The sequence below is a fragment of the Geospiza fortis genome, unplaced genomic scaffold, assembly GCF_000277835.1.
Source record: "Geospiza fortis unplaced genomic scaffold, GeoFor_1.0 scaffold221, whole genome shotgun sequence".
Classification (NCBI taxonomy): domain Eukaryota; kingdom Metazoa; phylum Chordata; class Aves; order Passeriformes; family Thraupidae; genus Geospiza; species Geospiza fortis.
The window spans coordinates 1,596-27,890 of NW_005054395.1; the positions used below are offsets into that span (position 1 = coordinate 1,596).

A 26,295-nucleotide genomic window follows, 5' to 3' on the forward strand; every position below is an offset into this window, starting at 1 on the left:
TGAGGAGCAAGGCTGAGAATGCTCCTAAATTTCCCCCGGCCTGATGACATAGCAGGGATTATTGCATCTTGCCAGCCCACATTTGTCAGAACAGGGCTCAGACTGGGCACTGAGCTTGCAGAGCATCTCTTGGCACTACCCCCAGGCTCTTTGTAGCTTTGCCAACCTGTTCCTACCTGCTCCATTTCACCACACAATGCAACTGCCTTTGAATGTGCAGTTCAGGCTCTGGTCTCCTGAAACATTCAGGTTTAGAGCTTGACTAAACTTGAAAAGTTGCCTAAGCTTGAAAATTTTAGGATTCCTTGCCTAAAACTATGAGGGCTGTCATGACCATCATGGAGCTGGTGAGACCACCAGTTCTCGGATTGCCTCTTGGGTGGCATCACATGCATTGAATTTTCTTGGCTCCTTAGAGATCTCTCAGCGACTTCGAAATAAAGTATCATATTAAACAAAAGGCAGATGCCATTTAGCCCACAAGCTGCTGGGAGCCAGCGCAAGAGATGCTTGCTCTCATTTCCACTCAGTTTCTCCACTCTCCAGGTGTCTATTTCCCAGACAGAATGAAAGTGCTGATCTTACTCCCGATCCTATGGAAAGGCATTCTAAACTGTTTTTACATGAAGTAAGCACAGAATCCTATGATCAGAACCAGGGAGACCCAGCATGCAGCCAGGAGGAGAAGAGGGACAATGGGTTTATGGAGTGTGTGCATCCGAGGGTTTGGCACAGCAGCCCCACCAGAGTACAAAGCTCCAGTAGACACTGGGGCACAGGGTATCCCAATGCCATCAGGCGAAAGAGGGACAGAACATGTCTGTATTTCTGGAGTGATGTGGGATCCCAGCAACTGACTGTATTGGAGGCTGGAATCAGCCTGACTGGGAATGAGTGGTTCAAAATACCCCACTGTTACAGTCCCAGATGCTCTGTGGATTCTTGGCAAAGGCCACCTAAGGAACAGGTGTGAAAAAGGAGGCTCACTCTCCTGTAAAAGTTTAAAAGTTTAATAAAGGATAATAGGAGACAAAGACAATAAAGCAAAGATTTACAGCTGCGTGCTTGGCATTTTGCCAAGAGCACACCTGCTATTTCTGTCTTTATGTAAAGATGTCCTTTACATACCTTTCCTATTACATCAGCTTATTCCATATTCATAAAGAATTATGCATATTTTAAATTTTCCCCAAACTAGTTTACATGTTCCAAGAACTGCTTAGCATGGCTCCTCCTCGGGTCTGCCTTTTTAGAGCATGAATGTTTTTTGGCTGTAGTTTTGGTTTGTTCTTGTTACCACCTCCACTTTGGACTTTGGTGCATATTTTCTACAGATGGTGGGTGCTGGTAATTGGCAGTAGCAGGGGTCTCCATCACATGTTCATTGAATGTTATCCCAACCAAGCAGGCATTTTAACACAAAGATACTATAACATCTCACTACTATGTCTAAGTTTAGTTAACAACAGAAATAATAAAAAACTCCTATATCTTTATAGCAAAGTTACTTTAACATTATGCATTTAGCATCCGTTAATATTTGTGAAAAGCCAATATTATAACATGTATTCATAACAAAGGGATTTCAGTTTTCCATAGCAGCTTCTCACAGGCCTTGCCCTCCAACCCTTGCATCAGCTTTGTTGCCACTCTTCAAGTAACTTCACATTCTTCTTAAATAGGGGGCCCAGAGTTGCACATGAGGTGAGGCTGCAGCAACGCCCCTTCCAAGGGAGGCTCCTACCTTCCTTAGCAGACACCTGTCTTTCAAACCAAGACAGTTTTCTAGAACTCTAGGAGCCCTGGCAATCAGGCAGTTCTTCACTTAGGGTACCATGTACCAGCTTGTCTCACAGCCAGGGAGCTTTGTCCAGAAGGCTGATGTTAGGGTCACTATCAAAAGCCTCACTATAACCCAGGAAATCTTCAGAAAACATCTTTCTGTCATGAGGCAGGTGGCTCAGAGTAGGATATCAAATTACTTAGAGAGAATTTTCCCAATATCAAATAATTTCTAGGGCAATGAGAAATACTTCTGGCGCAGACTTTGAAGGAAGAAACAGCTGTGAGAAGTGACACTAAGGGGCAAGCTGAGTGGGAATCCAAGAGTACTTCAGATGTCATCCTCTAGATAAACAGAATTGCTCCCATTTCAAGTTAATTTCTCTAAAGGGTGACTGTGAAGTCCCAGGAAAACCCCACCTTCATTCCCTAGGTAACCTGTCAACAAAAACATCAGTCTTACAGAAGAATGATCCTTGATCTTCAAACAGAGTCACACCCCAAGTTAATCCCCGGATGTTTAAGTCTTCATTCCAGTTTAAATCTTCAAAGTTACTTCCTTAAGGAGCTGATCAAAGTTCACCTTTCATCTATAGATTGGAGACGTGGCAGTCATTCTTACCTGACAACAGGTAAAATCCAGCTCTATTTCTAAAACAGCATATTTTGTGGTGTTGAGCTGGATCTCTGCTTATCTTAAAACTCTCATTGACATTGAAGCTCCATTTGCACCTAATTGCCTATGTCACCAACACAGAGCCCTCATATAGCAGATAAGATTTGACCTTCAGGCAGCAAAGTGAGTTTTAGGCAAAGAGACACCACATTTAAACTTCAGGATCTGATTCTTCTGTTCATTTTCCTTCCCTTCTGCCGCTGGAAATTTCTCTGGCAAGAAGAGAAATACCTGTCCGATATCAGTGCTCATCTTTGCTGACTAAGGCAGGTAAGCAGATCTCCGTTATTTCTTTCTCTCCTGAGCAAGTGGTGAATGTGGTGCTGCTGTTGGGGTGGAAAGGAACTGGTCTTTTCCCTTCATCCCAGCTGTGCACACAGGGACCAGCAAGCTCTTCCCATCCCCCAGGTCTCCTCAGGTGCAGGTGGCAAGAACTGGGGGCATCAGCAGCACAGCTGTTCTCAAAAGGGCTCAGAGAGGAGCTAGAAGTTATAGGGAATGGTCATTTGGGGGGAAAGTTGAGATCTGGACTGGCCCTCTGAGTCTGATGTTTGTTTCCCAAGGACTGTTCTGCTACTGTCTGGGAGAGGCAGCAGAGCAGGAGAGAATTCCCCCTCTGGAAAGGACAGTTGGGCCCAGGGTACCCCCTTAGGGCAGGACCTTGAGGCAAAGTAGGACTAAAGATAATGCTGGAACTTCCTTCTCAGTAAGTGAGGCTGGTTCCAAGTATGACCACTTAGAACTCTTTCCTGTTGGAAGTTGAAACAGTGTGAAACTGCCTTGATTTTATAGTAACTCAGGATGATGGTAACTCCCAGAGCACCCACAGGTGAGTTGCTCATACAGAAATGTTATTAAGCTTAACATTTCCCAATCAGTACCTTGATTGATTGATTGAGGTCACCAATTTATAAGCAGCAAACCTCAGGTCATCATGGCATTGTCTTTGTTTACCCATTAAATAATTCATCTCATAATTCCACAGTGTTCAGGGATCTTCGGGGATCTGACAGGTGTTACAGAGTCAGTGTCAAACTCACTCAATTTTCCACCCTTCAGCTGATTCTTGCTGTTAGCTGCTCTCTGTCCCCGTGTGTCTGTTTAGCAGGGCTAAACGGGATGCTTAGAGGGATGGAGAAATTGTTCCTTTGTGTGTTTGTTTCTTGTTGTGTTGAGTTTTTTAGACCTATGTTCCCATGGCAGGGCTGCTTGAGAGAGCTTTAAACTAGGTTTAAAGGGGTAGGGGGATGAAACCAGGCTCTCCAGAAAGAAGCCCAAGGGTGGTAAGGCAGAGTTGAGTGAAATCTGCGGCCCAGCTGAAGTGCATGTGCACTAGTGCATGCAGCATGGATAACAAACAAGAGGAGCTGGAAGCCACTATACAGGAGGAAAGCTATGATGTAGTCTTCATCATGGAAACACGATGAGATGACTCCCATGACTGCAATAGATGGCTACAAGCTCTTCAAAAGAGACAGGCGATGAAGAGTTGGAGGGGTGGCTCTGTGTATTAAGGAGGCTCTCAACACCATGGAAATTTAGATTAATTAATTAATGATAAGGTCGAGTGCCTACGGGCAAGAATCAGGGGGAAGGCAAACAGCCTGGTGGGAGTTTGTTACAGATCACCCAACCAGGATGAAGAGGTGGATGTATTATTCTAAAAGCAGCTGGAGGGTGTTTCAGGATCACCAGCCCTTGGTTCTTGTGGGAGATTTTAACCTGCAAGATGTCTGCTGGGAACTTAACACAGCAGAGAATTGGCAGTCCAGGAGGTTCTTAGAGTGTACAGAGGAGAACTTCTTGTCAAGGCTGGTGAGTGAACCTACCAGGGGAGGGACTACACTTGACCTGCTGTGTCTGAGGTACAGTGATCATGAAATAATAAAATTCTCAATATTCAGTGAAACAATGAGGGGCATCAACAAAACTTCCACTCTGGACTTCCAGAGAGTGGACTTCAGCCTATTGAAGAGACTGATTTGGAGAGGACTTTGGGAAAAAGACCTTAAAAAGGACATCCAGGAAAGATGAACATACTTCAAGAAAGAAATCTTGAAGGCACAGGAGCAACCTGTCCCTATGTGCTGAAAGATGAGCTAGTGTGGAAGATATCTGGCTTGAATGGGCAGGAAGATTTTAAAGGAACTGAGGAAAAAAAAGAGTGGCAGGTAACTCAGGAAGTGCTTAAGGATGTTGTTAGGTCATGCAGAAAGAAAATTAGAGAGGCTAAAGATCAATTAGAACTTAATCTGGCCACTTCTGTAAAGAACAATAAAAAGCATAAATACTTTACTAACAAAAGGAGCAGCAAGGAAAATCTCCATTCTTTATCGGACTTGGGGGGAGAATATAGAGAAGAGGAAAAGGCTGAGGTATTTAAAACCTTCTTTGGCTCAATTTTCAACAATAAGACATATTGTCTTCAGGACAGCTGGCTTTCTGAGCTAGTAGATGGGGATGGGGAGCAGAATAGCCCCTCTGTAATCTAGGAGGAAGCAGTTAGAGGCCTGCTGAGCCACTTAGATGCTCACAGGTCTATGGGACCAGATGGGATTCATCCTAGGGTGATGAGGGACCTGGCAGAAGATCTCACAAAATTACTTTCCATCATTTATCAGTTTTGGCTCACCAGGTTGGTCCCAGAGGACTGGAGGTGCCAATATAATGGCCATCCACAAGAAGGGCTGGAAGGAGTGATTTGTGGAAAGAAAAAAACTCCACAACTTTGTAAAAGTTGTAAAGCCGGTATGTTTACTACAGCACTGGGCACATGTGGGGATCACTCCCCTTAAATGACATGCATACCTCTGGGAACTCCAGATCCTTTTTTTATTTCCCTTATTAATCCATATGCATGGAATTTCACAATGGGTTGATATATATTCATTTTACTGATTTCACATTGTATTTGTAGCTAGTTACACTTGCAGCTAGTTACCCTGAGTAACTAGCAGTTGGTTTTTTATCTGAAAATATAGAAAGAATTCTTGAGTCACCCTGCCCTGTCTCCCGCAGCCTCTCTGTCTGTTTTAAAGCTCAAGGGGCTCCCCTCTTATCTCTGTCTTTTGGCTGAAGCAGTTTCTTTGAGCATAGATTTTTTTTGCAAGAACAGGCAGTCAGACCAAACGGCTATGTTTGCAAGTTTCAGACTTAATTCAAGACTTAATTTACCTAAATCCAAAATGGATTTCTACTCTGGAAAATTTCTACTCTGTCTCAGGAGGATCTCAGAGTGGGAAACTCTGGGCCTGTCAGCCTGACTTCAGTGGCAGGAAGGTTATAGGACAGTGCCATCACCTTGAGTGCCATCATATGGTATCTATAGGGTGGTTAGGGGATCAGACCCAGCCAGCATGGGTTTAGGAGGGGCAGATCCTGCCTGACCAACCTGATCTCCTTTTATTAAGAGGTGGCCTGCTTGGTGGATGTGGGGAATGTTGTGGGTGTATCTACCTGGACTTCAGCAAAGCCTTTGACATCATCTCCCATAGCATTCTCCTGGAAAAGCTGCAGCCCACAGCTTGGACAGATGCATCTTTGCTGGGTTAAGGACTGGGACATGGTGGACCCAGAAAGTGATGGGGATGGTGCCGTATCCAGTTGGTGGCCAGTCACTGTGGCGTCCCCCAGTGATCAGTGTTGGTCCCAGTCCTATTCAATATCTTTATTGATGATCTAGATGAGGGGATTGAGTCTACCATTAGCAAATTTATGGATGACACCAAGCTGTGTAGGAGCATTGATCTGCTGGAGGGTAGGAGGGCTCAGCAGAGGGACATGGGCAGGCGGGATAGATGGGCCAAATCAACTATATGAGGTTCAATAAGACCAAGTGCCGTGTCCTGCACTTCAGCCACAACAAACCCCTGCAGCACTACAGACTGGGGACAGTGTGGCTGGACAGCAGCCAGGCAGAAAGGGACATGGGGGTACTGGTTGACAGCTGATTGAACATGAATCAGCAGTGTGCCCACGTGGCCATAAAGGTCAATGGCATCATGACCTGGATCAGGAACAGTGTGGCCAGCAGGACTAGGGAAGTGATTCTTCCCCTGTACTTAGCACAGATGAGGCCACACCTTGAGTTCTGTGTCCAGTTCTGGGAGTGGCAACCTCACTCCAAGACCTTTGGCTTCATGAATGATATGGGACTTGATGGTGATTTAATACCAGATGGCCACTAAGTACCACACAGCTGCTCACTCACTCCCTGGTGCCCTACAGCCCCTTGGAAAACTAAAACTTGTTGGCTGAGATAAGAAGAGCTTAAAACAAAATAAAGCAAGCAATGGCAATTTAAAAAATAACTGTTGAAAAGAAGAGAGGGAAATAAGAAAGAGATAGAGAGAAATAGAGAGAAAGAGAGAGAGGAGCAAAACCCAAGTGATGCCCAAAGTAATTGCTTGCCAACCACTGACTGATGCACAGCCTGTACTTGAGCACCAATCAGCCCTCTTCCAGCCAACTTCCCGCAGTTTACATAAAGGTCATGATGTTCTATGGTCTGGAATATTCCTCTGGCCAGTTTGGGTCAGTTGTCCTGTCTGTACTTCCTCCTCACTTCTCATGCATCTGCTTGCTGGCAGAGCAAAAGATGTTGAAAAATCCTTGACCTGGGGTGAGCACAATGGAGCAATAATCTTATCAACATTGTTCTCATACTGAATCCAAAACACAGCCCTGGACCAGCTACTTGGGAAAAAAACACCTCTATCCCAGCTGAAACAAGAACAGAGAACTCACGGTGCTCATTTACCTCCATGTACCATAAATAGAGCTCAGAGCAACCAGTGAAGAGCCTGTGCTATGGAGATCAGAGTGGACATGAATCCTCATCTTAGTGGTCAATAATGAATTTGAAGGAGTATCTCTGGAAGTCCCTGTCTTTCCTTAGGAAGTGAAAAGGGGGAATTTGTGACTAAAACCATGTGAATTGAACACTTGCCCTGTCACTGCTCTTGATCCATCACCATGCCTGTTCTAACAGCATCCAATTTAGTCATATGAGATGTTGCTCTGAGGCCTGTAGGTCATCTTCTCTGGGAAATATCCACACACTACAGTGCAGGATGATTGACTCCTGCTTGCAAGCCATCAGGATGTCTCACCTTCTTTAATGCTCATTAAACATGGAATGTTGAACATGAATAAACTTATAAAGATATCACACCAAATGTGCTGCTGTGGGGGCTGAGGTCAGGCACATCCTGGAAATGTGAAAATGCACTGAGGGAGCTAGAGCCAGAGAAGGACAGGATCTTTAGTGTAGTGCAGCAAAGTCAGCCCTGGTGCAGCTCCCTAAATGATTTCAGGTTTATTCTGGAGCTGATATACTGTCACTCTGCAGCCTAATTGTTTCCAGAGGGTGATAACTTTGGGATAGCAAGTGCCATGGATTCCCCTTCCTCCAAAGGTGGGCATGGGAGGGCATAAACTGTTTCTTCCTACTTTTCCTCCCATTTCAGTGTATGGACAGAGACAGTCTTGCAACCCAACCTTCCAGAAAGGCTGTACATATTTTCAGGAAGAAGTCTTGAAGGTGTAGGAGCAACCTGTCCCTGTTGCTGACAGATGAGATGGTGGGGGAGGAGACAGATCAGTCTGAATGGGGAGATTTTGCAAGAAGTCAAAATAAAAAACATGGTGTATGACCTTAAGAAAAAGGGGCAGGCATCTCAGAAAGAATGCAAGGATGTCATTAGCTCATATAGAAAGAAAAATAGAAAGGCAAAAGCTCAGTCAGAACTCAATGTGGCCACTGCTTTTAAAAGATAATAACAAGCGTTTTTATAATTATATCAACAACACAAGGAAGACCAAGGAAAATCTCTATTCTTTATTGGATGTGGGGGGAAGAGTATCACCAACAATGAAGAAAAGGATGAGGTTCCTAACACCTTCCTTGCCTCATTCTTCAACAGTAAGACCTCTTATCCTCAGCACAAACCTGAGCTGGTACATAGGAACACGGAGCAGAATGGACCCTCCGTAACTCAGGGGGAAATAGTGACCTATTGAGGCACTTAGACTCCCACAAATCCAGGTGATCAGATGGGATTCATCCGGGGGTGATGAGGAAGCTGGTGGAAGAGCTTACCAAGCTGCTCTGTATCATTTATCATCACTTCTGGCTCACAGGGGATGTCCCAGATGAGTGTAGCTGCCAATGTGATCCCCATCTTCAAGAAAGACTGAAAAGAGGCTCTGGGAAACTCCAGGCCTGTCAGCCTGACCTCAGTGCCTGGCAAGATTATGGAACAGATAATCTTAAGAGTGACCACAAAGCGCATACAAGACAACCAGGGAATCAGGCCCAGCCAGCCTGGGCTTAGAAGGACAGGTCCTTCTTGGCCAACCTGACCTCCTTTTATGACCAGGTGACCTATCTGGTGCATGGGAAAAGGTTGTGAATTTGTCTATCTGGACTTCATTAAAGCCTTCAACCCAGTCTTCCACAGCATTTCCTGGAGAAGCTGCAGCCCACAGCTTAGATAGATGCATCTTCACTGGGTTAAGAGCTGATTGGAGGCTGGGCCCAGAGGGTGGTGGGAATGATCCTGCATGCAGCAGATGTCTGGTCATCAGTGGTTTCCCCTAGGGATTAGTTGTGCTTAAAATCTTAATTGATGAGGAGATTGAATGTACACTCAGTAAATTTGTAGATGACACCAAGATGGGTGGGAGCATAGATCTCGTGGAGGATGGAAAGGCTCTTCAGAGGGAGTTAGGCTGGATCAGTGGGCCAAGACCAACAGCATGAGGTTCAACAAGACCATGAGTTTTGTCCTACAATTTGGCCACCACAACTTCCTGCAGCACTACAGGCTAGGAGCAGAGTTGAAAGTGGCCAAGCAGATAAGGATTTAGGTCAACAGTGTCTGAACATGGCCCAGCACATGGCCAGGTAGGCAAGAAGACCTCTGTTGTCTTGCTTTGTATAAGGAATAGTGTGGCAGTAGGACTAGGGTAGAGATTGTCCCACTGTACTTGGCCGTAGTGAGGCCACACCTTGAGTGCTGTGTCAAGTTCTAGGCCCATCAAAGACATGGAGGTGCTGGAGCAAGTCCAGAGAGAAAGGAAGTGAATCTGGTGAGGGGTCTGGAGCACATGTCTGATGAGGAGTGGCTGAAGGAGTTGTGGTTGTTTAACCTGGTGTAGTGGGTTGACCTTGGCTGGATGCTACCAAGGTACCCATCAAAGCTTGCTCCATCACTGCCCTTCTCAGCTGAACAGGGAAAGAAAATATAGTGAAAGATTAATGAGTTATGTACCAGGAGATATCACTCACCAAATACGGTCAAGAACAAAACAGACTCGGGGATATTAATAGAATTTGTTACTAAAAAAAGCAGAGCAGAGCAATAAGAAGTAAAATTAATCTTAAAAACACCTTTCCCCCACCCTTCCCTCTTTCCCAGCTCTACCTCTTCCCCACACTGGCACAGGGAGATGGGGAATGGAAGCAATAGTCAATTCATCACACCTTGTTTGTGACTCTGCTCAGGGAGGGGAATCAGAATCCTTCCTCTGCTCCAGTGTGGGGTCCCTCCCAGGGCAGACACTTTTCCACAGACTTCTTCAGTATGTGTCTTTTCCATAGGGAACAGTTCTCCGTGAACTGTTGCAATGTGGGCCACATTCATGGGGTCTGTTCTTCAGGTACAGTCCATGCCAGTGTGTGTTGCCCACAGGATCACAAGCCCTACCAGGAAACCTGTTTAAGCCTGGGCTCTTCTCTCCATGGGTCTGCAGGTCCCTGCCTGTACTCTGCTCCAGCACGGGCTTCCCATGGGGTCACAGCCTCTCTTGGGCATCCACTCACTCCAGTGTGGAGCTCCTCCAAAGGTTGCAGGTAGGTCTCTGCACTCTGTACCCTCCATGGGCTACAGGGGCACAGTTGCCTTACCATAGGCTTCCCCACAGACTCTCAGGGGAATCTCCACTCTGGTACCTGGAGCACCTCCTGCTCATCTTTTTGCACTGACCTGGCTGTCTGCAGAGATGTTCTTCTCACATGCTCTCACCTCACTATCCTCTGGTCTCAATTACATCTGCACAATAACTTTCTTTCATATTTAAATATGTTATCACGGAGGCATCATCACAATCCATGCGTAGCTCAGCATTAGCCAGCAGTGGGTCTGTCCTGGAGCCAGCTGGCATAGGTTTTGTTGGACATGGGGGAAGCTTCTCACAGAAGGCACCCTTCTGGAACCCCCCTGCTACCAAAACCTGCCCATGTAAACTCAACAGAGTGAGAGAAGGGGTGACCCATATCACTCTCTATACCTGAAAGGAGATTGTAGCAAGCTGGGGGTTGATCTCTTCTCCCAGAAAACTAGCAAAATGCCAAGAGGAAATTCAAGCCTTAAGTTGTGCTGAGGAGGTTTAGGTTGGATGTCAGGAACAATTTCTTCACTGAAGGGGTGGTCAGGCATTGGAACAGGCTACCCAGGGAGGTAGTAGAGTCAACATCCTCAAAATGCTCAAGAAAAGACTGAATGTGGTGCTAAGTGCCTGGTCTAGTTGGCAAAGTGGTCTTTAATCAAAGATTGGACTCTGTGATCTCAGAGGCCTTTTCCAACCTAAAGATTCTGTGATTCCAAACCAAAGATTTAAACTGGTGTTTTAAGGTGTCCATTAAATTTCACAGCAGGAAGTAGAGACTGGATTGAATTTTCTCTTGCATTCCCTGTCACAGCTTCCTGAAAGCATGCTAGACTGACATTCCCAGAAGCTGCAAGTATAACTGAGATCTCTGGAAAGGCACAAGTTTTCTTGATTTCTGACCTCAACTGTTTGAGATTTGGCACCTTCCGGAGTCACAGCTGGTGACAAGTTCCAGGAGAAAGATCTGAAAGGGTTGGGACAGGATTTCCCTTCTTTCCTCACTTCCCTTCTGTCACTGTTCCAGGTCAGCTGCAGGACCATCCCACCCTTTCCACTGCAGGGATGGAGCAGAAGAGATGGCTCCTGTTGGCTCTGGCACTGCTTCTGGCTATCCCTTTCTCAGGTAATGCTTCCATGAGCTGTTCTGTTCCTTTCTGTTCCTTCCTGGGGGATTCCAGCCTGCAGACGATCAGAAGTCGTGGAGCTGAGGGTCATGATCTCCTGAGCAGACCTGATTTGAACTCCACAAGAGCCAGAGCTGGCCTGCCCCTCTGGTCTTGGGGAATCCAGCCGTTTGAAGTCAGAGGTTCTCTCCCCTGGTGAAGTCAGGGAAGACCTAAGCCAGGACAGCTGTGCCCTGTCCAGCTCTGCACCAGTGCCAGGAGCATTTCCCTGTCTGCATTGGCAGTTGGCATTGTCACAGTCACCTTGCTGCTGGTGACACAGGGCGGCGAAAGGGCAAGGCCAGCTGGGGAGCTGCATGGAATGGCTCTGGATATGCTTTTATGCATTTATTTTTTTTCCTTTTCCCCAAAATAATCCCATACTGTACATTATATCATCCTGTTTTCTCCCTCTAATCTATTACTTTCAGTTGTTCCCCACTGTGACTCCCAGACCTGTTTCCTTCACACCAGTACATTTTCTAATGGATTTCAGCCAGATGCTCACTCACAGACAATTTTGAGCTCACCTCTCCTGAAAATGTAGTTGGAATAGGATACAATGTAGTTAGTCAGGATACAATCATTCCTTGCACCATCTCTTCCACAAAACCACTGGACAATCCTGAAGTGCAGTGGAGAAAAATCACAGACGGGCACAGAGAGGACATCTACACATATAGGCAGTTTGGGGGTGAACAGATGCAGAAATACCATGGATGGATATAAGTGCCAAGAGATGGATTTGGCACTGGGAATGTGTCCCTGACACTGAAGAACATCCAGCCAACAGATCAAGAAATGTACCATTTCACTGTGATATCCAGGGATTGGATTGTTGATATGGCCACCAAGCTCAGCATTGCTGGTTGGAGACTCTCTGGGCTGGGTAGGGAAGGGGGAAGCTCTTACAGAAGGAAAAGAGCTGTCCAAAATATCACTGTCCCCCAGCTGATGGCCCCTCATATGACCCAACACATCACTTCCCCACTCCCAGCATAGGTCACCTGTCAAGATGTTCTGCAACTTCCATGCCTAGCCTGAGCCCTGTTCTGACCCACGTGGAGCTGGAAAATTGCAATAATCCCTGCTGGGGAGGTGTGAGGCTACCTGACAGACATCCACGTGCTCAGCATCCCTGGCTGTGGGACTGATGGGAATGAGGCCCTCTGTCTTGTGACTTCTCAGCTGGGGTAAGGGCTAAGGAGATGTTCTGTGCTGCCAGTTCCCCCCAGCTGGACAGTCAGCACCATTTGTGTGCAGATATTGATAATGTCAGATGGAGCTGGTGAACCTTGATTCACTGATGAAAAAGAGCATAGAATGATGGAATCAGGGAATCTTAGAATCACTCAAAAGCATGAGTTGGAAGGGACCTTAAAGAATTTCTCATTTGAACTTCCCAGCCATGGGCAGGAGCAAATGCTGTTCGACCTGGCCTTTAATACTTCCAGGGATGGGACATCCACAGCTGCTCTGGGCAAGCTGTGCCAGTGCCTCACTCTTAGTCAAGAATTTATTCCTAAAATTGAATCTAAATCCCCTCATCCAAAGGAGATTAGAGATGCTTTTGGGAGAGGAGAGAGAAAAAGCTTCAAGACAGCGCCCATTTCCTACTATTTCACAGGACAAAGTCTTATGAAATCCAGCTTTGACCAGGAGTGTGACTCTGAATTGTGTGTGGTGCATCCCACCTCATCACACTGGTGAAGCTTTGGCACAGTTCCTGTCAGCAACCATCTGTGCCCACCTGTAGTTCTGGCATGGAATGGGGAGGTGCCTGGGCTCTACTGTGCTGTGTCCTGCTTTACCAATCCTTAAAATTGGATGGGGGTCCTACAGAGTCATTCCAAAAGAAGAATACAAACCACACACCTTCTCCTTGCCTGCTCCATGAAGTAATGGGGAGCTGAGAAGCAAATCCATCCCACACCATAGCTCTCTCTAAGCCAAAGGAAATTTGGCATTTATGGCAGATGAAGTGTGGGATGACAGAAAGACCAATGTAAAGGTTTTGTGAAAGACTGACAAACTGGCAGGAAACTCTGGGTTAAGAAAGAGCTATGAATCAAAGGAAGAGCTGCTTTCTAGGAGACAAACTTCTCCCACTAACAAACTCCCTTGTCTTTAAGGTACTGGTGAAGTGTTCATTGAAATTCAGGGCCCCCAAGGGTGAGGGCTAGAGCTTGGCTGCAGATCACACAGATGGTTTCCAGAACCTGTTATCCAGTGGGTTACTGAGGATGGGCAGGGGCTCTCTGCAGACACTGAAAGTAACCAGGACAGTGAGAAGTTCTTCAGTGTGTATAGTTGAGTCACAGGAAAGTAAGTGGGAAAAGTCACCTGTCAAATCCTGAACCCACTGGTGCAGATGGAGAAGAAAACTACTGTGCGCATCTCAGGTGAGTTCTGTTGTCCCCAGAAGTCTTTGCTGGAGGCTCACTGTCTCAGGAGCCCTGTGAGGCCCATTCCAGTGCCAGGGAAGGTGACAGCTATCCAGTTCAACCAGAACCATCCCAGAGCACCACAGGGCACTGCAGGCAGGACAGGTTGCAGTGTGAGATGAGCAGGATCCCTCTTGCCCCTAGGGATGTGCACATCCCGAGGGAAGGCAGGCTCTGACCTCCTGTGTAGGATTGTGACTATTTCTCCATTTATCTCCACAAAATCTCTTGGGGTGGGTTTTTTTTCCCAAAGGAATTTTGGAATTTTTTTTTCCCCAAAGGTTCTGTTTTTCCAGGTGCATCTCAGTGGGTTCCTGCCTCCTGGATACAGCTCCCTTTATTCCTTCTCACACTGGCTGCTGGTGCTGTTCTAGTATTTCAAGGTAAGGTCTCTTGGTTCACAGGACCTCATGTTCTTAGATGTGAGGCTGCAGGATGTAATTTCTCAGCCTCTTGTAAGACTACTCTCTGACAAATAGGATGAAATACCATGTAGAGTCTACTTCTGGCTCACAGATGCATTAGCTTCCACTCAACTCAAATTCTGAGTTCTCCTCCAGGTAGAATTTTGCCATCTGTCATCCAGAGGCAGAAGGGAGATGCCTCTGCATGCATGAGAGCTTGGGTGGACCATGGCATCTACAGGCAAGAGAAGGCAGGAGGATGGGATTGAGGTACTTTTTCTGGGGTGTATTAGAACAGTCCCTTCCTCTGCCTCCATTGGTCTCATTCTTCCCAATGCTTCCAGTGGAGCTCATTCATCAGATCTGGACCTTTTTTCCTAGAAGTGTCAGTGGTGCCTCCCACCTTGGCAAGGGCTTGTCCAGAGATCTCTGCCTCTGCAGCCATGGCTGGGGAGAAGTCTCATTTCCCCAGTCCAGTGCCAGGTGTTCCAGCTCTGTGGTGTCTGAGGGCACAGCTATGCTCAGCCCTTTCTGGGGGGCTTTTGTGGACTTGGTTTTCCTTCCTGAGTGGGAGCTGGAGCAGGGCCCTGCGAAGCCTTGGGAACCTGTGGCAGAGTGTCATGACCAAGGGCCCACACCAGCACCTCATTGCTCATGGCAAGGCAGGACTGACAGCTCCCCAAAAGCTGTATTGACCTCACACCAGTTGCCTCTCTCAAGCTCTGTGCCTTCAGCCTCATCTCCATTTCTGTCTGTATTGTGGTTTAGGAATGGAACTCCCCAATTCACTGCTCCCACTGAGACTCCCTAATGACACGCCATACTTTCAGTCCCCTATTCCTTCTCTCTTCCTGCTGCTACAGGACGGAGTTGAGAACTGGAGGCACAAAAGATGAAGATCATGGTTTTAGACAAGAATAATTTACTAGAATCAGCAATGAGATAAGAAAAAAAAACAATAAGAAGAACAATATTAATAACGGAAGTGTAAAAAAGAGAGAGTCATTCATACACAAAATCCACGTCAAGGACCCCATGACAATAAACAAATCCAGGATGACTTCCCTCCCTGCCATTTCTTTTTGACCAGAAGGAATCCCTTTTCCCTAGAAGAGAGAGTGTCCCTTTCCACTTCCCTCCAGCCCCATGCCAATGATAGGAGTTTGTAACATATCACATTAGGGTCCTGGTCATGCCCCTTTCCCAGCCACCGCAAAAATTAACCCTGTCCTGGCCTGAACCAGGACATTTTCCACCACTTAATCTATACCATCTACTCATTCAAACGTCCTACACCCTCCAACATATATACATAAACATTCACATATATATGTGAAGTATGTTTGTATACATAAGTATACAAACATAGGTATCATCTCCATAGTCAACAGCCATCCCACCAAGATGTCTGCTGAGTTCATTTTATCCATGACTATGGGTTCTATCTGTCCGAGATGTCTTCCAGAGCAGGAGGGTTGGTGCCTTGTCAGTTGTTTTGCTGCATCAGGACCAGCCACCTGGTGTATCTAGAATGGTCCATATTCATTGCCTATGGTAGTTATGACAAACAATGGAAGCAGAGGGGGCTCTAGGCAGACTTTAGAGACCCTTTATTACACCCTGGATACTTAAATCCCGGGGTTAAACTCTTGATCCTTGATTCTAGCTAGCACAACGGAGAAATAAATCCCCACCAGATATTCTTAAGAGCTGAAAATCACACAAAAGTTTAGTGCAAAAATATAGAAGATTAAGCAAGCTTTGGCAAAAGGATTAAATACAACATGAAATTCAACATGAAACCACTTATAGTGACATTACTTAGCATTAGTTTGATAGCAACTTCATTAACTTAGCCCAATTACTTAGCCCATTTAACCTAGAAACTTTTAAATCCTTAAGATGTGAAGTTACCCACAAAGTTCCATGGAAAGAGAATTAGGGGAAGACAGAAAGAAAGACAGAAAAGATATACAAAAACCACAGGCATAGCTACCAACTCCTAGGGTTATGACGTTGGTAAGACCAGAACCCCAAAAAAGCCAGCAAGGCCAGACAGTTTGGTACTGGATGGTCATCGGCTTTTAATCCCTTGGCACTTTGTGGGCCCACCTCCTAGATGGGATTTCTGGAACCTCAGCCAATCAGAGGCTGAGCAGGAAATTCCCCTTGCTGTTAGATTGATTGATTGACAGGTCAGTCAATCTGAGGGGTCTGGGGGCAGGGCGCTGTCTTACCTGAAAGAAAGGCCTGACCTGCCTCCACACACACATGCACACACACACACGCGCACACGCGCGCACGTACACATAGACAGACACATGGACACACACATACACAGAGACACACACAGACAGATGCACAAATACAGACAGACATATACAGGAACAGAGACGCACACAGACAGATACACAAACACAGACACAGAAACGCAGAGACACAGACACACAGACAGACACAAACTTAGACACACACAAACAGATACAGACAGACACAAAGACACACAGACACATACAGACAGAGACAGATGCACACATGGACACAGAGACACGCACACAGACACACAGACATATGCACAGACACATGCACAGACACACACACAGACACAGAGACAACCAGACACACACACACAGACAGACACAGACACATAGACACACAGAGACACAGACGCACACAGACATGAACAGACACAGACAGACCCATAGACACACACAGACAGACACACACAGGAACACAGACACACAGACAGACACAGAGACGGCACAGACGCACAGACAGAGACACACAGACACAGACACAGACACACAGGCATGCACACACAGAGACAGACACAGAGACGCAAAGACACACATACACATACACACATACAGACACACAGAAAAGCATTGGCTTGAGACACTAACCTTACCCAGTCTCTGACATCTTTCCAGTAGGTAAAGGTAGCTTACAAGAAGGCTGGAGAGGGACTTCTTACAAGGGCACAGATTACTAGGACAAGGTGGAATTGATTTTAAACTGTAGGAGGGTAGATTTAAATCAGATAATAGGAAGAAAATCTTCCCTGTGAGGGCGGTGAAGCCCTGGCACAGATTGCTGTAGGAGCTATGGATATGTCATCCCTGGAAGAGTTCAAGGCCGGGTTGGATAGGGCTTGGAGCAATGTGGTCTAGTGCAAGGCTGGAAAGAGATGATGGTGGATTGGAAAGAGAGGTCTATAAGGTGTCTTAAAACCCAAACCATTGTTTGATGATTTGACTCTGCAATTCTGCATTTCTATGAGGCTCATTCTCTTATTAGACTATCAACAGATGACCAAGGGGAGGTTCTATGTGACACAAAGAAAAGCCTTTCCATCAGCCTTCTCTGATGGGTCAGTGCCAGCACATACCCACAATCCTTGGAAAAAAACCTCTGCCAAGCAAGAAGAAGATGCATGAGGGTCTAGTGCAGTGCGATCAAACATCTCGCCCCTCTGGAAATTCCCACTTACACAGTCCTCCAATATGTCCTTTGTTATATTTCCCATCCCCATGCAGATGCTCAGGACTCCAGGTTCCCAGGATGCAGAGCTGCCCCAAAAGTGGGCTGTTCCCAGCACTGACCAGGACAGCTTGGACTCTTCCGGATCCCATCCTCCCTGGGATCTAAGGCCATCTTTTCTCCCATTCCCATTCTTTCCAGCTGGGATGCTAGCAGGGGAATGTTCTTTGCTCACTTGGCAAGCAGCATGGCCTGGGCTCTGTGGCCAGACCACTGGGGAGTGAGAAGGCAATGGAGTCCCTTTCCAGTATTCCTCACTAGCAGCACAGGAGCTTCAAGCTCATGTTTAGAAAGTCTCGCAGTGGTGCTGCGACTCCTTTCAAGAGGTAAAAACTGTAGTGGAAAAAAGTTTCCATGTCACAAGGAAGACTGCAGGTCCAGAAGAGAGGCCAAGGCTCCTTCCCAGAGCAAATTCTTGGTGAAAGAGGATCTGAAAGCCAAGGAAGAGATCAGTAAGGTTGCCTACAGGTCCATCAGAATGTGAAGTCCCCATCTTTGTTTTTCAGGGCTGAGTTATTTTCCAAGGCCTCTGAATAAGAAAGGATTGTCTGAGGAAAGAAAAGTCTGGAGAGTATAAATTAGAAAAAGGCAGGACATGAGGAAACTGAATTTAATTTCTTGTGCCCTCCCTGCATAAAGAAAGAAAAAGGAAAAAAACCCAAACAGATAAGCAGGGCCATTCCCCATCAGGCCTTTATCTTTTTGGAAGCAAACACTGCTCCACAATCAAACTGACTTGTGAGTTAGTCCTTGGAGTGTGTGCCTTGTGCAGAATTTCCTCAGGAGCAGCTCTTATGTTCCATGCCAGTGGAACACCTTTGATTGCTGATATGGCAACTGGAGGTCGTCAAGGTCCCTTTTCTCTCCCCTGTCCTTGAAGGTGGTGAAAGAACAGCATCTTCTTGGTCTTTTCTACGAGGAAAGGCCTATGTCACTAGTGGAACAAGTCCTCACCTCAGGGGAGGAAAAATCATTATCTCTGTGACACCAGTCTTTTTTCACAGGAAGGAGAGTGGACTCCCTGGAAACTGTTTGGCTGAAGAACCATCAGCACCTCTACCAAAAATTTCAGACTCTGCAGGAAGCTTTCCAGAATGAGAAGGAGTCCACACAGTGTGATATTCAGCTCCTCAAAACAGACCTGGAGAATAAATTAGGTGAGCAGGGCCATTCCCCAGCAGGCTGCCTTTTCCCTGGAGGCAAAAGCTGCTCTACAGGCAAACTGTCCTGGGTGATTGCCCACCACAGCTTCTCAAAGCAGATGGAGAAGTACAATCCTTATGTGGGGAATAGCTTTTTTGATCAAGAATACTCAAAGGGAAAACATGAAGGGACTCTCTAGCAATGCATTTAAATCAGGACACTGCTCTCTCCCCCAAGAAGGTAATGAGAATGTCCCAGTGACACTGTTCTTTTTCTTTATAGGATTGACAATAGAGGCAAATACTACAAACACTCTGGAATCCATGTGGAAGAAGGACCTCCATGAAGTGTCCCAACAAGTTCAAACTCTGCAGAAAGCTTTTCAAAACACCCAGCTGTACACTTAGCAAGACCTTCAGATGATGAGAACAGACCTGAAGGACGAACTAGGTGAGCAGGGCCATTCCCCAGCAGGACTTCATCTCCCTGAAGGTCAATCTGGCTCTACAGGTAAACTGACCTGTGAGTTAATCATTTGCCTTTTGTCAGAATGGGCAGAACTTCCTTGCGAGCAGCTCTTATATCCCAGTCATCTGGAACACCTTTGATGCTGAGGTGGCAACTGGAGATGGTCAAGGTCTCTCTTCTCTCACTTGTTGTAGAAGGGAGTGAAAGAACATCTCCTTGTTCCTTTTTAAGAGGAAAGTTTTGTGTCATTAGTGGGACAAGACCTCACCTCAAGGGAGAAAAATCATTGTCCCAGTGACACCAGTTCTTTTTTCACAGGAAGGACAGTGGAGGCAAATGTCACAGGGAATATAGCATTCATGTGGCAGAAGGACCTCCTGCATCTCTCCCAACAAATTCAAACTCTGAAGCAAACTTTCCAGAACATGAAGGTTGCTATACAGCGTGACCTTCAAATGATCAGAACAGACCTGGAGAACAAACTAGGTGAGCAGAAGCATTTCCACAACAGGCCTTCATACCTCTGAAGGCAAAGGCTGCCCTACAAGCAAACTGTCCTGAAACTTGTCCGCCACATCTCCTCAAGGGGGATGGGGAAAGACCTTACACAGGAAACAGTTTTTGTGCTCTGTGACACCGCACAATCCTCATAACAAAGAGTATTATCTCCCAAGAGTACTCTCTGGAGAGATAGAGTGGGATCATTCCTACTCTCCATCCTTCCCAGGAGGTCTTGGTCAAGCCATTAGGAAGACCCACAGGGAGTGGGAGAAGCCTAAGAGAGCTCTAAGAGGTGCTTTGACAGGGATTTTATATGACGAGCTGTAATGCCGAGCTTTTGGGCATCGTCATTACAGATCAATGGTCTCTCCCTCAAGAAAACCATGAACCATGAAACCTTTGTCCGAATGAAAATGTTCTGTCTTCTCAGGAGGGACAGTGCAGGCAAAAACAAGCACCTTAGAATCCAGGCTGGAGAAACACCACCATGAAGCCTCCCAACAAATTCAAATTCTGCAGGAAAATTTCCAGAACAGATATGAGACCACACAGCGTGACCTTCAGATGATCAGAACAGACTTGGAGCATGACCTAGGTAAACAAGGCCATTCCCCAGCAGGCTTTCATCTCTCTGAAGAAAAAAGCTGTTCTACAGGCAAACAGTCCTGTGGAATCATTCTCCACAGCGCCGTAAAGTGGTTGAAGAAGGAGAGTCCTTACATGGCAAGCCAGTTTTGTGCTCCGTGACACTGAAACACCTCCAAGTTGAAGAGCCCTTGATGAGCCCCACCCCATGCTCACTTGCTTGGCTAGGGGCCATCTCCATGGCCAGTGCATGAGGTGGGGGCAGGGGAGGGCACTGGCAGCACCCAGCACTCTCTGCCAAATGTCCAGGAACCTTGCCCTGGGCAGGCACAGGGTCCTTGTCCAATCTTGGGAACCACTGACCAAGGCTGAGGTACAGTGAACATTCCTGGAACCACAATGGGGTCTGAGGGACAGGTAGGGGATGTCCCACCACACCTTGCTCATGAAAAAGAGTGTTCTTTCCCAGGGCCCATAGATGCTGTCTGGAGAGGTGGACTGGGGTCAGCGCTGCCTTCAGTGCTGCCCAGCAGGCCTTGGTCAAGCGTTTAGGGAGGACCACAGGGAATGGGAGAGTCCTAAGGAAAGATGCTCTGGCGGGGAGTTTAGATCAGAGCTTTCAGGCATTGTGATTGCAGGTTGCCGGTCTCCCCCTCAAGACAGCAATGAGACTGTTCCAGTGAGAGGGTTCTTTCTTCACAGGAAGGACAGTGGAGGCAAATACAAGGACTATGGAATCCATGTGGAAGAAGGACCTTCTGCAGCTCTCCCAACAAATGCAAACTCTGCAGGAAGCATTCCAGAACATGGAGGGGTCCACACAGTGTGACCTGCAGATGATAAGAGCAGACATGAAGAATGAACTAGGTAAGCTAGGCCATTCCACAGTAGGCCTTCATCTCTCAAAAGGCAAAAGCTACTTTATAGGCAAACTTTCCTGAGAGGATATCCTCTGACAGCTCCTAAAATGGAATGGGGAAGGACAGCCCTTACATGGATAATAGATTTGTCATCCATGCCACTGGAACACTTCCATGCTAGTGTTCTCTGCAGGGGTTCAAGGTCCCTCTTCTCTCCCTTGCTTCAAAGAGAGTTTGAACTCTGAGTTCTCTCACTGTCTGATAGTCAATAAGGTTTCCCCTTGAACCCTTGTCCCTGTCTCTGTCGCTTTCCCCACTGCGCTTCTGCTATGGCCCCACTCCTGATGCCACGCTGAGTGAAGCCAGGCTGTGCACACCTGCGTGTCTGTGCCCATGATGAGCCCCACCCCATGCTCACCTGCTTGGCTAGGGGCCATCTCCATGGCCAGTGCATGAGGTGGGGGCAGGGGAGGGCACTGGCAGCACCCAGCACTCTCTGCCAAATGTCCAGGAACCTTGCCCTGGGCAGGCACAGGGTCCTTATCCAATCTTGGGAACCACTGACCAAGGCTGAGGTACAGTGAACATTCCTGGAACCACAATGGGGTCTGAGGGACAGGTAGGGGATGTCCCACCACACCTTGCTCATGAAAAAGAGTGTTCTTTCCCAGGGCCCATAGATGCTGTCTGGAGAGGTGGACTGGGGTCAGCGCTGCCTTCAGTGCTGCCCAGCAGGCCTTGGTCAAGCGTTTAGGGAGGACCACAGGGAATGGGAGAGTCCTAAGGAAAGATGCTCTGGCGGGGAGTTTAGATCAGAGCTTTCAGGCATTGTGATTGCAGGTTGCCGGTCTCCCCCTCAAGACAGCAATGAGACTGTTCCAGTGAGAGGGTTCTTTCTTCACAGGAAGGACAGTGGAGGCAAATACAAGGACTATGGAATCCATGTGGAAGAAGGACCTTCTGCAGCTCTCCCAACAAATGCAAACTCTGCAGGAAGCATTCCAGAACATGGAGGGGTCCACACAGTGTGACCTGCAGATGATAAGAGCAGACATGAAGAATGAACTAGGTAAGCTGGGCCATTCCACAGCAGGCCTTCATCTCTCAAAAGGCAAAAGCTGCTCTACAAATGTCCTGTGAACTAGTTCTTTGCCTCCTCCGAGTGGGTGCATGGGGCAGAACTTCCTTGTGAGCAGTTGTTTTGTCCCATGACAGTGGAACATCTTTGATGGTGAAATGGTGCTGGGAGTCAGTAAAGGTTTGTTTTCTCTCCATCACATTTGGAGGGAGTAAAATCACAGCATCTTTTTGGTCCTTTCTAAGAAGAAAGGTCCGGTGTAATTTGTGGTACCGTACCTCATCTCAGGTGAGGCAAAACCACTGTTCCACTGACTCCAGTCTTCTCTTACAGGAAGGAGAATGAAGGAAAATAGCTCAAGGGTCTTGGAATCCATGCGGCTGATGGACATCCAGCAGCTCTCCCAAGAAATCCAAACTCTGGAAAAAACTTTGCAGACCACATTGGGGTCCACAAAATATGACTTCGGTGAGCAAGGCCTCTTCCAGCAGAACTTCATCTCTCTGAAGGCAAAAGCTGCTTTACAGGCAAATTGTCCTGTGAGCTTCTTGTACACAGCTTCTCAAAGTGGATGGAGAGGGACAGATTTTCTTGGCAAGTAGCTCTTGTGTCCCCACCTGCAAAGACACCTGAACACTGAGAGGATGACAGCAGGTGGTCAAGGTTCCTCTTCATTACCTTGTCTTTGAAAGGAATGTGTAGTGTGGGCTCTCTATGACCCAATATGTGGTAAAGGAGCCCACCTCCATGCCTTAGTATTGTCTTCTTGCTTTCCCCACTTCTCTTCCCCTTAACAAACATTGTTGTCTCCCACAGCCCATAACTGCTGTTTGGAGATATGGAGGGGGCTGATCCCAACCCTCCATCCTGCCCATCAGGCCTTCCTCAAGCCTTTGGGAATGCTCACAGGACCTGTGCTCCTTCCCCAGCCCTCCAGCAGTCAATCCATCCGAACCAGTTCTATTGAGCTGGGAAGGGTCTTTGTTCTCCTTCTTCCAGAGCCCATGTGCCCCAGAACACTGGGAGTTGGAGACTTCAGGGAAGGAAGGACCACCAGGAGTGTGAGAGTCCCAGATGAAATGTAGGGGCTCAGGCCTTGGGCAAGCCCTGCTCCTCTTCCCCCTGGCCCAGCAGTGCTTGATCACTTTGACAGGGTCTCCAGGGGTAACTGGTGCAGGAAAGTCACCTTTGCTTCCTGGCAAGTCTTTCTCTGTGAAAGCCTTTAGTTTAGGGTCTGGCCATTCCTCTGGCCTCTCTTTCCCATTTGAAAAGGAAAGAGAGGCTGAGCTCATCTTGCAGCACATTTTAGTCCTCCTCAGTCCTCAGAGGAAGCAGATTGGAGCCACATGCCCCATGTCAGGAAAACAAAATTATCACACACCCTGAGGTACTGTTTTCTCTGGGAGTCTTTGATGAAATGAGAGTAGAACTGGTTAAGAGAACAGTGCGTGTATGTGGTGGGGGAGTAGGAGAGCATGGGCATGACATCAGTGTCATGAAGGGGTGAGAGCTGGGTGTCATGTTAAGAGATATCCTCAATCCCGTTCCGTTTGATTGTGCTGTCAGTGCCCCAGCAACACTAAGAGCCTTGTGTCTGACCATACTGTCAGTGTCAGAGTAGGGGAGCATGACAGTGGCCTCATTGTCAGCGAGGGGGGAGAGTTGGCCAATTTTGCTTCATTGCCAGAGCAAGCCTTGACAAATCCACTTATTTCCTGCTTTTCTCCTTTCCCACAGATCTTCCAGTCCTACGGTCCTACAAAGGTAAGCATAAGTGAGATGAGGAAATGAGTACTCAAGAGCCCGAGTGCAGCTCTGGAAAACACACCCAACCCACTCAGATAGCTCTTTGGGGAAGAACACACTCAGGGAAGGGTGGTTGGCTGACTTTTTGCTGTTATGTGCTGCCCAAGGTCCTGCCTGTGTTCGTCACAGCCTTCTCAGCTGTGGGGAGCAGGCACAGCTGGCTTGCAGTGGCCACTGCAGCTCCAGCTCCCACTTCTGATTTGGCTCTTGGGCCTCTCAGGAAAAGTGTCTGGAGCTGATCTTGCTCCACAGCAGGAGCAGCTCCTTCTCCTTTCAATCAGAATTGAGCTAGAGGACCTCAGTTTGTGACACTGCACCTTGCTTGAGTCCTACCAGGGTTCCTCCCACCCCTGATGCACGTAGAAAGCTGAGGCAAGAAACATTCCCTTATCCTTGTGGCACTGCAGGCTACTCTTCCACTCTAATCCATGTGCAAGCAGTATCATACACTGGTGGTCTCCTGTTATTGAGGGAAAAAAGTGCTTAAAACTTGAAAATCCCCTTCAGACTTTGGCAAGGAGTTAATCCAAACCTAATTACAGCTGCTGGCAGCCAAACCTAATTCCATCTGCTGCCAACTCCTGGTCCTTTCCCTCAGGCCACCCCCTGCCAGCAATGCAGAGATGGAGGCAGAGAAGGTTGAGCAGCACAGCCTCCTCCTTGGAGCTGCCTGCTGTAGTCCCAGGAGCACTGGAGGAGTGCCTGGCATTTGGTATGTGCTGGCTGTCACTCTCTCTGGCAGAAAGGGACATGGCAGGAGGGGAGGGAGAAGCTTGAGGTCTCCTAAGACAAGAGGCTGCTGAGTGCATCTGAGCATGGAGGGGGGAGAAGGACAAATGAGAGGGGGATGAAGGCAGAGAAGGGAAAGGTTCAGAAAAGCAGAGCTTGTGTTTTCTGCTCCTCATGGCCTGACTTGACCATTGCAGGAGATGTCATCCTGGATGCTGACACGGCTCATCCCAGATTGGAAATCTCTGCAGATGGGAGGACAGTGAAAGATACTGGTGTCATCAGATTCTTGCTCAGAAATCAGAAGAGATTTGATTCCCATCTGTTTGTGTTGGCAAAGGAAGGATATACTTCCGGGAAACACTATTGGGAAGTAAATGTTGGGACAAGAAGAAACTGGGCCTTGGGTATTGCCTGTGAATCTGTGGCTCGCAAAGGGACTTTGACTCTGTGTCCTGAGAATGGCTTCTGGGTTATCGCACATGTAGATGGGCAAGATTATTTGGCCTGCACGAATCCTTGGACCTCTCTGACTGTGACTGGCTATTTGTCAAAGATTGGTATTTTCTTGGACATCCCAGCCAAGAAGGTTTCTTTTTATGATGTCTTTAAGGCAGTAGCTTTGTACACTTTGAGCATTGCTGATGGCAGCAGACAGGAAGGCAAATTCCTTCCCTTCTTCTCTACAGGCCTTGCTGCTGCTGAGCCTGACACTGAACCACTAGCAATACTGCAGTTTTCTGATGATGATGAGTAGTTTACTCTGCATTTCAAAGGTCAATACTGTGATTGAATCACATTGTAATCAGGCTGCTGATTTGTGTCTTCTGAACAAAAGTATTGAATGAGAGGACAAATCTGCCATAGCGGTCAGCTTTCTAAATTATGCATCAGAATGAAAAGTTTTTTGAGGGAAATTTTATTTTGTCAAGGGAAATAAATTTTCGTTCATGATAGAACGAAAAAAGCACGTGTGTAACGTGAATTTTCCTGAAAAATTATTATCTTGGGATTTTTTTTTTATCTCATACAGTTTTGGGGTTTTTTGTTTGTTTTGTGCCACTGACCCTCCCCCTCAATCCCCTAGACTTTGGGATCATCAGGATGAGTGAGAGCCAGACCAGGGTTTCCAGGGAGAGCTGAGGGCAGAGTGAGGGGCAGGCTTCTTAGCTGGCTGGGCAGCTGGTTTCTCTGACTATAGATACTGTTGCTCTGCGGGTTTG

General features: G+C 47.1%; 1 protein-coding gene across 1 annotated transcript; it reads left to right on the forward strand.

Moving 5' to 3' along the window:
• The first annotated feature begins 2,384 nt into the window (after positions 1-2,384).
• LOC102039946 (E3 ubiquitin-protein ligase TRIM39-like) lies at positions 2,385-25,829 on the forward strand. Its single transcript, XM_005425763.1, has 10 exons — positions 2,385-2,728; positions 11,376-11,474; positions 14,255-14,341; positions 18,907-19,059; positions 19,328-19,495; positions 19,832-19,999; positions 20,445-20,609; positions 21,302-21,466; positions 24,275-24,301; positions 25,270-25,829. Exons 5-10 carry the CDS (start codon positions 19,465-19,467, stop codon positions 25,827-25,829), a joined length of 1,116 nt encoding a protein of 371 aa, XP_005425820.1. The 5' UTR covers positions 2,385-2,728; positions 11,376-11,474; positions 14,255-14,341; positions 18,907-19,059; positions 19,328-19,464.
• Positions 25,830-26,295: the final 466 nt, after the last annotated feature.

Excerpts from the sequence above, each read along its gene's own strand:
- LOC102039946 (XM_005425763.1), top strand. The coding sequence starts at position 19,465 with ATGATGAGAACAGACCTGAAGGACGAACTAG. Across the intron at positions 20,000-20,444 it reads AGACCTGGAGAACAAACTAG|GAGGGACAGTGCAGGCAAAA; the intron begins GTGAGCAGAAGC and ends CTGTCTTCTCAG. Across the intron at positions 24,302-25,269 it reads AGTCCTACGGTCCTACAAAG|GAGATGTCATCCTGGATGCT; the intron begins GTAAGCATAAGT and ends TGACCATTGCAG.